The sequence below is a fragment of the Delphinus delphis genome, chromosome 7, assembly GCF_949987515.2.
Source record: "Delphinus delphis chromosome 7, mDelDel1.2, whole genome shotgun sequence".
Taxonomy (NCBI): Eukaryota; Metazoa; Chordata; class Mammalia; order Artiodactyla; family Delphinidae; genus Delphinus; species Delphinus delphis.
In genome coordinates, this window is record NC_082689.1 from 69,392,554 (window position 1) to 69,409,690 (window position 17,137).

The 17,137-nt window shown below is 35.9% G+C and overlaps 1 protein-coding gene across 1 annotated transcript in view; it reads left to right on the forward strand.

Moving 5' to 3' along the window:
- Positions 1 to 562: 562 nt before the first annotated feature.
- FAP (fibroblast activation protein alpha) overlaps positions 563 to 17,137 on the forward strand; it is a 71,166-nt gene continuing 54,591 nt past the window's right edge. Inside the window, exons 1-3 of the mRNA XM_060015694.1 lie at positions 563 to 745; positions 1,078 to 1,162; positions 16,697 to 16,795. Of these exons, the coding sequence (XP_059871677.1) occupies positions 740 to 745; positions 1,078 to 1,162; positions 16,697 to 16,795 (190 nt within the window). The 5' untranslated portion in view covers positions 563 to 739. The remainder of the gene's footprint in view (positions 746 to 1,077; positions 1,163 to 16,696; positions 16,796 to 17,137) is intronic.

Sequence of the window (17,137 nt, forward strand, 5' to 3'; positions counted from 1 at the left end):
ACCCATCCTAAATTTCACCAGATGGCATTTTATTTCTTTAAAGTAAAGCAGTCGTGGGTTTAGACAGTTGAATTTTTAAACTTCTGTATTTACTGAAAGTGCATATGGTGCTATATGGACAAAGAAATTGTGCTGAAAGAAAAACATTTCTGTCTGCAGTACCTCATAATCTCCCAGAGGAAGAAAAGAAATTGCAGTAATGTGGTGTCTTTCTCACAAAATCTTATGTGACTTTAATTTTCTCCCTCTGCTAAAAATGAGATATATGTGTACTGTACACACCTGGAATTTATATTATTTTAAATTCTTCTTTTGGTTGCAGATAGAAAGGTTATCCAAAACCCAATGACTTGCCAATGTGATCTGTAAGTGATTTCTAGAAGAAAATGAAACAGAAACCTAAACTTGTAAAAAATAATTAAAAAAAAAACTTCTGTGTGGCAACGTAAGCAGATGTTGGTGTAGAATTTACAAGGATGAGAATGCTATAAAACCTCCCTTGAGCCACTCACAGTTCATTTCAAGGCCAAGAACGCCCCCAAAATCTGTTTCTGATTTTACAGAAATCTTTTGAAATTTGGCACGGTATTCAAAAGTCTGTGGAAAGAAAAAAAAACCCTTGCCCTAGCTTCGGCTTCCAACTACGAAGACAGACTTACTTCTTTCAACGGTTTTCACAGATCCGGTGACCCACGCTCTGAAGTCAGAATTAGCTAACTTTCAAAAACATCTGGAAAAAATGAAGGTTAGTATATGCAGCCTCAGATACTTGCTAAAGCATGGGGGCTGGCTGAATTGAGCGCAATCAGAGTTTTCTATCGTTTAGAAGGTGAGGATTTGTACATAAGTATGTACTTCCTGGAGTGGGTTGGGATTGGGAAATTTGTTCTAAATATACTGTAGAAACATTTCTCCTTGCAGAGCTGGAAGAATTCCAGCAATTATAGCCAGATCAGTGGAAGACAATCAAAAGCTTTATGGGGAGGGAGAAAGAGGATTTAGGTGTAAACAAAAGCTTGCCAATTCTACTATTTAGCAGAAACCATTTATATGTCTAATTTTCTTTATTTTATGCAGACATGGTTAAAAATTGTACTTGGAGTTGCCACTTCTGCTGTGCTTGCCTTATTGGTGATGTGCATTGTTTTACGTCCTTCAAGAGGTAAGAATTTTCTCTAATTTGCTCTGTCTGCCTAGAATACTTCGGAAAATGCACTAGTGCTTGGTCACAAGTGATCGAACATTTCCTAAGTGCTTATTTTCCAAAGTAAATCTGTTATTTCTAAGAAGACTTATAAGCTCCCAGATATGTTGTTGAGCAACCAGAAATACTGAGGAATTTAAGGCATGGGTAGGAAGAGGTTTCCAGCATTATTTCAGCAATAGAAAAACCTGAGTGCTCTTCTATATCACCCCTACATCTCTGCAAAGTATGTGCTAAATTCCAAGCTTTGACAGGCCTTTAGAGACAATATTTTTAACTAACATTGCTTTCGTTATTGGATTGCCTCATGGAAAGTAAAGATGAGTAAGAATGGAAAAGTTAAAACAGAACCTATGGAAATTTTTATTATGAGTCTTTCCAAAAATTTAGGGAGGCAGTCAAGAATAGAGATCTCGAGAATAGCTGCATAGAAAAAGTGAAATTGTTGTTCTAGATGCAGTAGCCAAGAAAATCAAGTTAGAAGACTAAATATTATTAAGCAAGCGTTATGTTTAGTTATAAATTTATCCTTTTTAGAAAAGCTTAGATTAAGATTGATCTCACTTTGCTAAAACTTGGGAGACTGATGTTGGGGGCTAGTTTGGATTTAAATTAAGACCCTGTCTATAAATATTTCAGTGATATTAGAGAAATAGATTTTTATGAAACTCTGAAAAGAAGCTCAAGTTCTAAACAGGAAAAATGTACAATAATAACAGGTCTTCTGCCTTGGGGTCCAGGGAAAGGAAAAAAGTTTGTATCAGCAAATATTAAAATCTTATGATAGCTAAAGTGGAAAATATCTTTGGTTAAAAGCTAACTGACAGTAAAGGAAGATCAATGACAAGCCTTTAGCTAAAGAAAGTATGAGTCCTGAATGATTTGTTGCTTTAAAAAATGAAATATAGAAAAATATTTTGAAAAATTCAAAATGCTCATGGGATTTTCACAGAATTACAAAATGAAGAGGTTAACCAATAAAACGAAGGCAATGTTCCTGTATTTTCAGTGTTGATTTTCAGTCCTCATTCCTCTCTGCTAGCACAAGATTATTCTGAGGCTGTTGAGATAGCCCGAGTTCACATTTTTTATATTTTTTCAAGTTAAAATTATTTTCAGACTGGTGTCTTTCCTCGTTTGGGGGCCATATTTTCCTCACACCAGCAATTGTCAGGTAGTAAATTAGTTCCTATTGGCCCTTTGGATGTTAATACATTCAAAATTAGTTCCTGAATTTTAAAGAAAACTCCCCAGTCCTTGAAATGGACACTTTGCTCCATCAGAAACAAATGTTCTGAGAACAAAAGTGTGTGGATTTTATGGTGAACCTGCACCTTGTCTACAGGCAAGGATGGGTTGCATTTGCACTTTGGAATTATAGAGTCATAATTTCTAATAAGAAATACACTACAGTTATAGTATATAACTATACACATTCATAGATATTTGTCTAATTATATATAATCCCAATTCTTACCCTCTCCCCAAGTTTAACATAGATATATGTGATAATCTACATATATTATAAAAGTCCTATGTTCTTTATAAGCTAATTTTCTGTTTCAACCAACAGGAGATTCTCAGAGCAAAGTAATTTTCAGATAGAGTGAAATAATCAGTTTAAGCTTCAGATGAAATTTTATTTATTTATTTATTATAAGTTTTTTGGAAGTAATTTAATATTTTATTTATTTATTTATTTTGGGCTGCATTATTTATCTTCTTCGCTGCGCGTGGGCTTTCTCTAGTTTTGGTGAGTGGGGGCTACTCTTCGTTGCGGTGCACAGGCTTCTCATTGCGGTGGTTTCTCTTGTTGCAGGGCACGGGCTCTAGGCGCACAGGCTTCAGTAGTTGTGGCATGTGGGCTCGGTAGTTGTGGCATGCGGGCTCAGTAGTTGTGGTGCATGGGCTTAGTTGCTCCACGGTATGTGGGATCTTTCCGGACCAGGGCTCGAACCTGTGTCCCCTGAATTGGCAGGCGGATTCTTAACCACTGCACCGCCAGGGAAGTCCCAGATGAAATTTTAGTACTCTTTCAGCAACAGAAAATCATAAAAAAGCTGAGAACTATTTTTTTCCATAATACCATTCTTTTTCTATTCTAAGTTTGCTGAAGAACTTATCAGAATGTCAGAACTTGTCAGAATGTTAAGTAAGTTGTACAGGGGACAGTTCATTTATCTACTTTCCTGAGCAGGACCGGGGTTGAGACTCTTCTTGCCTTGAGTCAGTGGTCCAGGCAGCCCTGATGTGAAGTGTGCCCTGATGACTCCCCTCTTTTCTCCTCACACCCTGCTCCTCAGCCATCCCCAGTGTGGAACTTCAGGTCCAGTTCTCAGTCTCACATCTGCCCAGTGGCTGGTGAGGGAGGATCTGAGGTGGCAAGGCAGGAGAAGGGAAGGAGAAAGGGGAAGGAAGAATGGAAAATTCAGAGCCAAACAAGCTTCTCTTTAGCCTTCTTTTCACACTTCATCAGAAATCCGATTACCTCCCATTTGCCTTAAGCGCCCTCGTATTCCTAACCCAGGATTTATGCACCAGCATTAAGAACAGTCTTCCTTTGAGAAACTTAAGGACCCCATTATGAAACACTCATTCATTTATTTATATAATAACAAATGAAGTCCCACTAGTTAGTCCTGCTCAATGAATTGAGTTCCACCTGCCCATCATTGTGCTAGTTGGGGAAACAAAGATACTGCGATTTAGACTTTCCTCTGAAAGCACGGTAAGCACCTAGTCTGGATGCTCAGTTGTCACCACGAATATGAGATCAGGAGTTCACTTAGACCACCGGCTCACTTAAACCACTGAGTGTAAGTGAAAGAAGAAGAGAGAGGGGCTTTTCCAAGGAGGGAGCAGGTCCCAGGAACACCAATCTCAGGATTAAAAGAGCTTTGGAGGAATCAGGCAGGATTTTAGGAACAAATAGGGCAACAGAATGGTGAAATGAGAAAGATTCGTTTAGCTCACTCACATAATCATAAAAATAACAGACAACTTTTTTGGGGACTGCCAAGTTTTCCTTTTTTTATTTTCACTGAATGGGAAACACATATGAGTTTCCACCCCTTAGACCCAGGCCGTCCTCCTTGGCCTCAGCCTACACTACTCCTTCAACCGATTCCCTTTCTTTTCTCCTGTCTCTATTTTTTCTCTTGAGATTCTTCTTCCCAAGCATCACTCCTCTTCCTGTGTAAAGATGCAACCAAACCAAGAGTGGAAACTAAGCTCCTCGCCTTTTCCTCGTTTTCGCCAACCCCAAGGATAAATACAGAACTTTTTGTTTCAAGAGATATACAGAGGTGACAAGACAAAAACCAAACACACAAAAAGCTAGAATTGGAAAGTAACAGAAGCTACAGAATTTTGCAAGTAAATTCTATATGGCCTTGCTTCATGATTAATAGTTTCTGAATTCCTGGACCTTTGCGAAAGGAATTGTGGGAGCTATCTGCACTTTTCTTGATTTCTGTCAAGAATAGAGTTCCCTACATGGTGATAAGCAAACACTCAATAAACACTAACTATTTTTTCTAAGATTTCTAACATTTTGTAGCAGCTTAATAAATGGTAGCTACCATTTTATTGTGCTCTCCATCATAGCACACAAAGATGGCAACTAGACCTTCTGTGTGATGTATTTTGATTTCAATAATGCTCTTCTTAAGTCTGAGAGTAGGGAGTACTTATCCCTGGGCAGCATCCCTGTTCCTATCCCCCACCTCCTTGGATCAAAAACAAATATTTTTTCAGAAATTTTGTGTGCAAGGCCCTCATAAAGGACATTGGCAGCTCTGAGGCAAAAGCAAGATTGAAAAAAGGAAGAGATATGATAAAGGAAGCTGAGGTGGGTGAGGATGCAGAATAAGACTGAGTGAGAGAGAAAGAAGAGGGAGATTATGTAGTGTGGAGAAATCCAGGTTCTCCTGGGCAGGGAGGACCTCTAGTATCTGCTGTGAAAGGAGAACCATCATTAGCCTAGCCTCAGATCTCCCTGAAGTCCTCCTGTCTACCTTTGCACACTTTTTCTTTTATTGTTGTTGTTGTTGGTGGTGGTGGTTTTGGCCTGCAGTGTTTTATACAAGTTTGTATTAGTTGTCAACTTTTTAAAATCAGAAGATTTCACATAGAAATGTACATTTTTGGCTCCTTTTAAAATATTAGATCTGGCAACATTGGGCCCAAGGTAATAGTTGACTGAGAAACAGTTGTCTTTAGATTGACAGTGAATTCTCCAGTTTGCTACGTACCCCAATAGAAAATAGAAAATATTTTCTATTTTATTTACACAAGGTACCATATTCACTTACAACATCTGCTTGACTCCTATAAACACTTGGATTTTTAACCTTTGGACTGAAGAAGCTGTAGTATTCTTCCTGAGATTGAAAATAGCAATCTACTGAATATGAAAAAACAGAGATTAGCATCCATAGTTATCCATTATCCACAATACCCAGTCCACTGTGCTCCTGGATACTTCGGTTATTTGTTCAACGAATTATTTATTGAGCACCTTCTAACTACTAAGCACAGGTATAAGGCATGAATGACAAGGTCTCTGGCCTTAGGAAAGGACAATCTGATAATAAACAAGTAAATAAGTGAATTAATAGAGTATTTCAAATTCGTAAAAGTGCTACAGAAAGCAACTGGAGTGGAGGCTGTGTTAGACATCTAGGACTGCCATGACAAAATATCACAGACTGGGTGGCTTAAACAACAGAAATTTATATTCTCACAGTTCTGGAGGCTGGAAGTCCATGATCAAGGTATAGTCAGGTTTAGTTTTTCTGGAGGCTTCTCTCCTTGGCTTGTAGATGGCTGCCTTCTTGTTTTGTCCTCATATGGCTTTTCCTCTGTGCATGTGCACTCCTGGTGTCTCTTCCTCTTCCAATAAGGGCACCACCAGTTCTATCAGATTAGGGCTCCACCATTATGGTCTTACATAATCTTAATTACCTTGTTAAAGGATTTATCTACAAATACAGTTCCATTGAGGGTTAGAGTTTCAATTTATGTATTTTGGGGGGACACAATTCAGTTCATAACAGAAGTGGTCAAGGAAGGCTTCTCTGAGATTATATTTGAGCCAAGACCTTAAGGACTGAAGGACGCAAGCTGGGGTCTAGACCCTCAATGCAGAGGGAAAAGCAGATACAAAGGCTCTGAAGCAGGAAAGTATATTTGGGAAGTTCAAGGAATCAAAAGGAAAGTGATAGCTGTGAGGCCAAAATTATGTAAACAAATGAACACAGGAAAATACATATATACATATGTACTTATGACTGTACACACATATGTAAAATTTATAGTGATTGCTTACTTAGGTAAGTAATACCTTATATAATTTATTTCAGAATATATCTGAAGTCACAGATGATTTAGACAGAATATAAATCAATATTTTATAAGAATAAATATCATTTAGAATGTCTATATTTTGGGCAGAAAACCATTGTTACTATTATCATTATTGTTACTATTACTACTATTATAACCTCAACAACCACTTTTTATAAAATAAGATATTTGTGAGACCAAATTAGCATCAAAGGAGATGTGAATATGTTTTTAAGGCTTAAAATTTTCCCAGTATCAACATTCAGAACTGTGAAACAGATTCCCTCAAATATCTTAAGAGTTTTAAGCTTATTTATTCACTGTTCTTTTGGAGGAAATATGGGGAAGTCTAAAGTGCTGAGGAAAAGTTTCAGAAAGTTCATGGACATAACAGAGCTTTTGAGTTGAGTGTAAACACATCAACCTTGCAGATTACATTTCTCTATTTTGCACTTGGATTTTAAAATCACAGAAGGCGAATCTTGGAAAATTCTTTGAGTTTTGTCAAATTCTAAATAATTTAGAAAATAATCCAAGTCTTTGGATGACTCCTATTATGCAGAGGAGTTTACCTGTCTCTGATTTCCAAAGCAAATTGTTACAACTTACACAAGAATATCTAGTCACATATAGTCCTTGAGAAAAACATGTTCTAAAGTTCAAATAGGGGAGGTGGAATCAAGGCTAAAGGTTCTTAAGAACCAGAGACAGTCAAACTGAGCCTTAAAATCTAGCAACATGTTAGGCATAAATTAAAATAATATTTCAATGGGATAATCAATACTAATCAGTCTTTTACTTACTTATTGGTTATTATATATAGAGCAAAGAATTTATTTTTCATTTTAGTATCCTTGTGAATTAACCAAAATTATGTAGTAAAAACAGAATCATTTACAATCTTTATTAACCTTTATTCCTGTTAATAATAAAAAAAATAGGGTTGCTTAGTATCTAAATTAAATTTTTTTCAAACTGATTATGGTTTTTATACTCGGTAGAAAAACTGATATGATAGGACTCCTTAAAGGAACAGGATAGAAAGACTGTCAAAAAATCAGATAACTTAGAAGAAAAGAACAAATTTCTAGAAAGATACAAACTACCACAATTCACTCAAGAATAAATAGAAAACCTGAATAGAACTATAACAACTGAAGAAGTTGATTTAGTGATTTTTAACTTCCTGCAAAGAAAACCCCAAGCCCAGCTGGCTTCACTGGTAAACTCTACCAAACTTTTTAAGAATTATTACCAATCCTTCACAAACTCTTCCAAAAAATAAAGGAGAACACGTCTCAACTCACGCTGTAAGGCCAGTATTGCTGTGATACAAAAAATATTCAAACACATTACAAGAAAAGAAGTTACAGACCAATAGTAGTTACAGACCAGTATTTATTATGAATATAAATGGAAAAACACTGAACATAATACTAGCAAGTCAAATACAGCAATGTATAAAAAGGACTATTCACCAAGACCAAGTGAGATTTATCCCAAGAATGCAAGGTTTAATATCCAAAAATCAATTACTATAATAAGCTATATTAATAGAAAAAAGGACAAAAATGACATGGTCATTTCAATAGACACAGCAAAAGTATTTAACAAAACACAGCAGCCTCTCATTGTAAAAACACTCAGCAGACTAGAAATAGGAGGAATTTCCTCTATCTGATAAAGGGCATCCACAAAAACCTCACAGCTAACACCATACGGGTGAAAGATTCAGTGCTCTTCCCCTAAGATCAAGAGCAAGACAGCATGTCTGCTCTTACTTGTGTTTAATATTTTATTGGTGGTTGTAACCAGGGCAATTAGATAAGGAAAAGAAATAAAAAGTATCCAGACTGGAAAGGAAAAAGTAAAACTATCTCTATTTGCAGATGACATTGTTTATAGAAAATCCTAAGGAATTCACCAAAAAATATTGGGACTAATAAACAAGTTGAGAAAATTTGCAAAACACAAGACCAATATATAAAAAATCATTTGGATTTCTATACATTACCAATAAACAATACAAAAAATATATAAATAAATGGAAAGAGATCCTATATTTATAGATCAGAAAACAATATGTTTAAGATGGCAATACTCCCCAAATTTATCTGCACATTAAATGCAATCCCTATCCAAATCCCAGATGACTTTTTCTTTTGCAGAAATTGACAAGCTGATTCCAAAATTCATATGGAAATGCAAGCGATCCATAATAGCTATATTGAAAATGAAGAACAAAGTTGGAGGAATCACACTTCCTTATTTCAAAACTTACTACAAAGCTTACATAATCAAGACCATGTGATACTGGCATAAGGATAGAAATATAGGGACTTCCCTGGTGGCGCAGTGGTTAAGAATCCACCTGCCAGTGAAGGGAACACAGGTTTGAGCCCTGGTCTGGGAAGATCCCACATGCCATGGAGCAGCTAAGCCCGTGTGCCACAACTACTGAGCCTGAGCTCCAGAGCCCGTGAGCCACAACTACTGAGCTCGCGTATCACAACTACTGAAACGCATGCGCCTAGAGCCTGTGCTCTGCAACAAGAGAAGCCCCCACTCACCGCAACTAGAGAAAGTCTGAGCGTAGCAACAAAAACCCAACGCAGCCAAAAATAAATAAATTAAAAAAAAAAAATAGACACATAAATCAATCAAATAGAACTGACAGCCCAGAAATAAGTGTAAAAGCCTTACATTTATGGTTAATTGATTTTCAATAAGGATGCCATAGCAATTTAATGGAGAAAGTCTTTTCAACAATTGGACAACTGGATATCAACAGGTAAAAAATGTTGGACCCACTTCCTCACACCATACATAAAAGTTAACTCAAAATGGATCAAAGACGTATATGTAAGAGCTAAAACTATAAAACACTTAAAAACAAAACCTAGGGATAAATCTTCTTGTCCTTGGATTAGGCAGTGGTTTCTTAGATACGACCCAATGCACAAGCAACAAAGGAAAAAGTACATAAATTGGACTTCTTTGAAATTTAACACTTTGGTTGCAAAAGCTATCATCAAGGAAGTGAAAAGACTACCCACAAAATGGGGGGGAAATGTTTGCACATACATACATCTGATATGCAACTTGCATCCAGAATATATTTTTAAAAAACTCTTACAAATCAATAATAAAAGGCAAATAACCAAATTCAAAAAATAGACAAAGGATAGACATTTACCTCCCAAAAGATATGAAAGTGACCAATCAGCTCATGAAAAGAGACTCAACATTATTAGTCATTAGGAAAATGTAAATCAAAACCACAATGAAATACTAGGAATGAAATTACAGGTGTAGCAAATAGGTATCCATTACAGCCTGCCTAGTGAGAAATGGCTTGGCCTTGGAGGTTCAGTAGAAGTGCAGGGAGTTGAGAGAGATTTTGGAGATAGAATTGTCAAACCTGGGTGCTGGACAAAAGCAGTAAAAGAAGAGTGAGCTTAAGAATAACTCCCAAGTATTTGAATTGAGGAACTACATGGACGACAGTTGCATTGACTTGCAGAAATCTGGAGGGACAGCATGGAATTCCTTTTTTCTTAGCTTTAGACATACTGATTTTTTAAAATTAATTTTTATCGGAGTACAGTTGCTTTACAATGTTGTGTTAGTTTTGCTGTTCAGCAAAGTGAATCAGTTATACATATACATCTATCCACTCTTTTTCAGATTTCCTTCCATTTAGGTCACCACAGAGCACTGAGTAGAATTCCCTGTGCTATACAGTAGGTTCTCATTAGTTACCTATTAGACATACTGATTTTGAAGTGCCTGTGAGATATGCAGGTGGAGGTGTTAAAGAGGAAGTTTAATATATCGTCTGGATCTCAGAGAAGGAATCCAGTGAGGGGTGAGGGGTGGCAGTGGGGGTGGGTGTGAGCCAGCTAACAAGATGTGATAGAAACCCTGGGAGAATTAAATGGTTGAGGAAGGTGACTCTTTCTGAGGTCCCAAGTAAAACGAATATAAGCCACACCACAACTTAAAGCAGAGATTATAGGAAGATGAGCTGGCAAAGCAGACTGAGTGGGCCTTCAGATATAGACGAGGTTTATTTTCATCTTCAGGGTCACCAAAATATTTGGCATTTACCACCATGTTCTTGTGCATTATGTTGACCATACCCTATGACATTTACCGCTTCAGAGATCACGAAAAAAATAGCCCTAATTAACATAGCACAACAATAACATAATACACAAAATGAACTTAAACCTGACAATAACTTTGAATAACATATGTTGATCAGTGCTACCTGTAGAGAGAACCATGGGAAATTCTTTCAGAACTGAGAGCTACTACATTCTTCAGTGAGACATTGAAAGCTTATAGCGAACTCTTTGTTTTGACAAAACTCAAATGGTCTCATTTTCTCTTAACGTTCATTTTGAGGTATAATTATTTAACCCCCCTTGTGTGTTGCTTGGTTCTTGACCTTATTTTTGTGTTTGTTTTGTCTTGTTATATCACACGTATGCTTTCACTTTAAATCAAAAGGTAGTGGTAAAGTGTCCAGTCTCTAAAATTAGATGGAGCTGGATTTAAACCCCAGCTCTGTTATGTATTAGGCAAGTTACTTTAACTCTCTAATATCCATTTCCTAATCTGTAAAATGGTGTTAATAATAATACTTAGAGAGTTGCTGTGAGTGTTTCACAGGACCACGCATGCAGAGTGCTTGGTACTTATTAGAACTTAGTAAATTATAACACTTATTACTGGTCTAAAGCTACCTCACTTCCATGTTTTTCAAAGTTGTCAGTCTTTGCCCAAATATAATATTAGTTTTAAATAGTTTATTTCCCAACCAAATATCTCCAACATTTGCCCCTGTGGTGCTCACTCCAAAAACAAACATGAGTTGATGCAATGGCTGGAGACATTGCCTATCTGAGGACAACATCTTTGCAGAGCCAGCAGAGAGACAGGTGCAGTGTGCCTGGGAGCCCACGTCACTTTCATTGGAGTGGCCTCATAAGCATCAGTTCCAAAACAAGTATGAAAGTGAGAACAAAAAGACCTACCAGCCATTCGTGTGCTAACTTAATAAACCATATTTTCTCATTTAATTTATGCTGAATATTAGAGCTGACATCAGATGTCTCTGTTCTGATACTTATTTGTAATTTTTTAGGACTAGAAAATTAAATGGCAGAAATAGAAATAGAACCCTAATAAAGAATAAATACAAAGTTTTAAGAAAGAATTAGGAGAATAGTGAATCATTATTTACTTGGGAATCATTTCTGTGAATTGTCATTTCTTGGATTCATAATTGAAATAATTTCCAGCTGTGCTTTAAAAAGTTGAAAATGCAAATAATTAAACTATAGTAAATTGGAGTGTTTTGCAGTGTATAAATAACTGTGCTAAAGATGAGCTAAATTGACTATAGGGGCTCTATCAAGAATTAAGTGTTAAGTGGTGTCAGTTACGTATAGAAGAGAGATATGCTCTCAGAATTCTTTTCTACTTCTGCTCAGCTACTTAGAGTTTAAAAATTATAGATGCCAAAACTAAACTTCCAAAATAATCAAAAGATCATAATTCAACATTAAAACATTATTTGGAAAAAGGCATGAAAATCCACGTATTCATTCAGTAATTATTAGTGGAATATTTTTCAGGTGACTAGAACTTGTTTAGTGTGATTGATGCCATAGAGATGCATTTTATACTGACTTACACAGAAACACACACACACATACACACATTCAAAACACTAGAAAACAATGACCCATTCCCCTACCAGTGCTTTCCCTGTTATCTTGTTTAAATCTAATCTGGGGCAGAATCACTCCCTTTGCCCTTTCTCCACTGCTCAAGGATCAGAGGAGGGAATGTACCTAAGGAAGAGTCCATCTGGACAATGAGCAAGAGGACTGAATAGGGACATAAACATTACAGGCGACCGTTAACATTCCTTGAAAGCCATGATTAACATTAGCTGTGGCCTGTCCATGAAGTGTGAATTGCTACGCAGGCCAGACCCATCCACCTACCAGGGGTTTATAAGCAAGGAGCAATTCCACCAACAGGCACAGGAGAACATTGAACCAAGTACAATAGATTCAGTGAAATCACTAAATTTGGATTCTTTGCAGAAGAATCACCTGTGGGGCTTGGTAAAAACTGAAAATCAGGGCCGTATCCCCAGAGATTCTGAATCAGTAGATTTGAGATAAGGACTGGGAAACTTGCTTTTCAAACAAGCACTCCAGCTAACTCGAAGGACAAAATTTTGATACATATTTAAAGGATGGCATGTCCAGGTAGAATTATACATGAAATTTACAACATGGACAGGAGGATAAAGAGTAAGGGCAGGTGTATCTTCGGGGGAGAATTACTGAAAACAAACTAAAATAAAATTTGTCCAGTTGATTTATTTTTTCATTCAACAAATATTTATCATGCTTCCACTGTATGCCGAGCACTGTCCTAGCTGGTACAAAGAACCAGAACTTGGATTGGAAATTCTAAGTACATGTCTTATAACTCTTAATATGTGACCTAAAGCATTGTCTTAGAGCAGATACATTACTCTATTGCATTTATGAACATGTGGTCATTTTCAGCAGGAAGAAAAGAATGCCTAATTTAAATTCTCCCCATTTGATTTGGTATCACTCTGAGCCCAGCCTGGTGCCAGGATAATCACACCTTCTGAGCCCATGTGAGGTTAGGAGTAATCACCTACCCCAAATCTGTGCCACAAGCCTATTTCCGCATAAACACAGCTGGCTCCTCTGGATGTGTTCTGTATATTCCCTTATCACTTCATTGGCGCTGGTGGGGCTTATTATCATGACAGTAATTAGTAGTACAATTAATATATATTTAAACTGCTTTATAGATATTGAGTTATAATATGACATATGTTAAGTTCTCTATATAGATCATTGGTATTTATAGCTACTATGCACCCATTTGAAATAAATGACTAACTGGGAAGTAATATGAAATATAATCTCATGTAACTTTTGAGGATAATCTAAATTAGAGGTTAAAAAGAGTAAATAACTAACCCTTGAAATCTTTTTGGGAAATCTGATAAGGATCAGCATGATCATTAATGTTGAAAAAGGAAAATGAGTAGGAATTTTTTAAATAATTTGAAACTCTTGTTTTTTTATAAATTTTATTTATTCATATGTGGGATATTAGTACTAACCCTATTTATGATCATAATTGGACTATTTCACTTATGGAACCCTAGGATGACCAAGATGTTCTAAGTATAACTGATGAATTCCATTATATTAGAATAAAAGTTAATCTTAATTACATATACTAATAGCTTAATCTGAAACTGCATTTCCCATACTGTGATTTTAGTAGATATTAAAAAAAAAAATCCCAGTGGTCAAATTAGTTTGAGAAACAATGATCAAAAATATTTGTTCAAAAAAATATATATTTATTTGAAGACTACTGATAAGCTATGACAATAACAAAAGCTAACATTTATTGACTGCCAAGCATAGAGCTAAACGTTTCATTTGAATTAGCTCACTTAATTTAACCTTCTATAAAAATGAAGATTAATTATAGCTAAGAATTTCTCAATTAAACATAATTGCAAGTAAGGAAAATTATATGCAAGGATACTTAAATAGGAAAATCTATTATATAAGTCATTATCCATAATCAAACCATTATTTATGCTAGACAAAAAAAGATATCACCAAGACTATATTCATTTATTGAATTAATATTGAAAAAAGTTTAAAGAAAAAAAATTACCTAGTTTTTTGGTATTCACAATACAGGAATTCTCTAAATTAAAATTTTTTTCATCTATATGTTCAGGGTTGTGAGGACACAAATTAAATATATCTCAAAAGGAAAATAATTTCCATTGTAAATAGTGTTAGAATTTCCCCTTGACTATATTAGAAACAGATTACAATTTGCTCTTAAGAGAGTTAAATAAAACTGAATTAAAATACTTAGCAATTATACTAATGCTGTTGCAGTAAAATGGTAGTATTTTATTCATAGAATGGGAATTATAAAATCAGTGGTATGAATTTTGCACAAGACCATTTAACTAAATAGAAGCACTTTCATTATGAATAATTGTATGGCATGTACAACCTTACTTAGGATGCAAAGAACCTGTACAAAGATGATTATTAGAATAATCTAATGTTATTAAGTATTTAGTGCCTGGTTGCTTAGGGGTTCATCAGTCACTTATGTTCTTATAGCTACAGGATAAGTTTTAGTAAATTGAGAAAATAACTCATGGTCCTAATCAAAAGTATGGAGCATACATACATCAGTGTGACTCAGTTAAAACTGCAGAAGATGCTATTATCCAGTTGGTCAGTTCGACCTTATCACATGGCAGTGCATTTATGTGACTATAAGGTTAATAGAGCATGTTGTGTCTCAAATTTCAAAACCTAATGTGGTAAAATTGGAAGGTATTATCAGCATTTTCTAGTCTAGTCCTTTGTATTATAGATGAGCAAGCTGTGATGCCAGAGATTAACTTACTTAAGTCATATAGGAAATTAGTAGTAGAACCATTCTGTAAAGAAGAGGGCACAAATCTCATCCATCCACCCATCAATCCTTCATTTCATGAATTCATTCATTCAACAAGTATTTATTAAATGCCTATTATGTGCTAGACACTAGGGATGTGGCGGTGAGCAAAACTTAGACATGGTCTCTGGCCTATGGTGACTGTTTTGAGAACACAGTGGGAAGTGAAGAAATATGAATAAAATAATCACTCAAATACATACAAGATTACAAACCAAGACAAATGTTCTTAAAAAAGGGAACCTGGTCTATGGTAATATATAAGAAGGGAACCAGACCTAAACCAGGGGATCAGGAAGGGCTTTCCAGAGAAAGTGGCACTTATATTAAGCACTAAAGGCTGAAGAGAAGTTATAAGGAGAAGGGAGAGGGTGGGAAGAGGTTCAGTAGCCCTGGAGAAAGAAATCAGTATTTGAGAAACAGAAAGCCCAGCATGTTTGGAGTCTACAAAGTAGTGAGAGTGGGGCAAGAAGGGGCTGGAGAGGTAGACCATTCCAGACCAGCTAGGGCCTATAGTCCAGACTAACATTTTTGGTCTTTATCTTAAGAGTCATAGAAAGCTGTGGAAGAGTTTAGCAGGAAGATATAAATGTATAGCTCATCTTTGACAGTTTTATTTTTACATGAACAAATACCAGATTCATATATGCTATTCAAGGTATAGGACACTTTTCTAAGTTTTGATTCTGTAAGTGATGGCCTGGAGAAGGGGTAAGGTGGGAGGGATGGAGAACAGGAATATGGATTGAAGAAGGTTTGGAAGTTGGTTGCCACAGTTTCTGGTATATCTGACTGTTTCAGGGCTCTATAATGAATTTGTTCTGATAATGGAAATCAACGTTTGAAACATAAAATTGTTTTGGAGGGCTCAAACACAGGAGAAATTTGCTTGTGGTTTGTGAGCTACTTTAGGTTAGTTTTTATATGGAAAACCTCTACTCTTGGAATTTCCAAGATCATTTGTATAGATGATGTGGTTTTCTTTTCTTCTGGTCCATTTTCTCTTTATAAAAACCCCTAGCCAGGATAAGAAATTATCTACCTTCATTAATGCCTCTCTTGAGATGTCTGAAGGTAAGGATTCTGGATGATGTCATCTGATCAACTGGGATGCTAAAATATATCACTGATAAATCAGTAGAAATCCAAGCCAAGCATATGTGAGGAACTACAATGAACTGCTTAAAAGGCAAAGTTTTTAGTGAAACCTGCATGGTCTGCAATCCCAGCTTTGCAAGACCTAGAGTTATCGGAACCTCATCTCATCTTTCTTCTTAAAAATCTCTGAAAATTCTTCACTGTCTGAAGAATAATGTCCCTACTTCTCAGTGTGGTCCCCATCACACTCCTCAAATTTTCCCACCAGTGTCCCTTTCCAGGCAGTCAGACTACTTCTCTAAGCCTCATTAGCTTGTCTATCAAAAAGGAAATACTACTCAGAGCTATTAAGACAAGAGTTAAACAAGGATTTAGCAATGGCAGATCTTTTCATTATATGAGGAATAACAGATGAAAGACGTTTGAGTTATTCATCTTCTTTTAAGTAATAATATGTTTCCTCCTCCCCCAAAGTTCATAACTCTGAAGGAAGGACAACAAGAGCACTCACACTGAAGGATATTTTAAATGGGACATTTTCTTATAAAACATTTTTTCCAAACTGGATTTCAGGTAAGTGAATTATTTCTTTACCTTTTGTTTTTCTTTAAATGTATGATTTTTGGTTTTTATTTTTATTGCCAACAATTCTCTATGGTAACATAAGCCATCTTAGTTGAAATGGATAAAAACAGCAATTATTTAGATAAGTCAAGTGGCCAACAAAACATTTTTTCACAGAACTATTTAGACAGGGTTTGTCCAATAGTAATGAGGTCAATACAGTAGTAGCTTTAGCAGAACAGTAAAATCTGAGAGTGCACTGTTAGAAAAAACTGATCATATGATAGAGCTTTTCAGAATGGGAAATAAGCACCTATTTAGAAGAGGTCATGAGAATTTTACCAAAAGAAA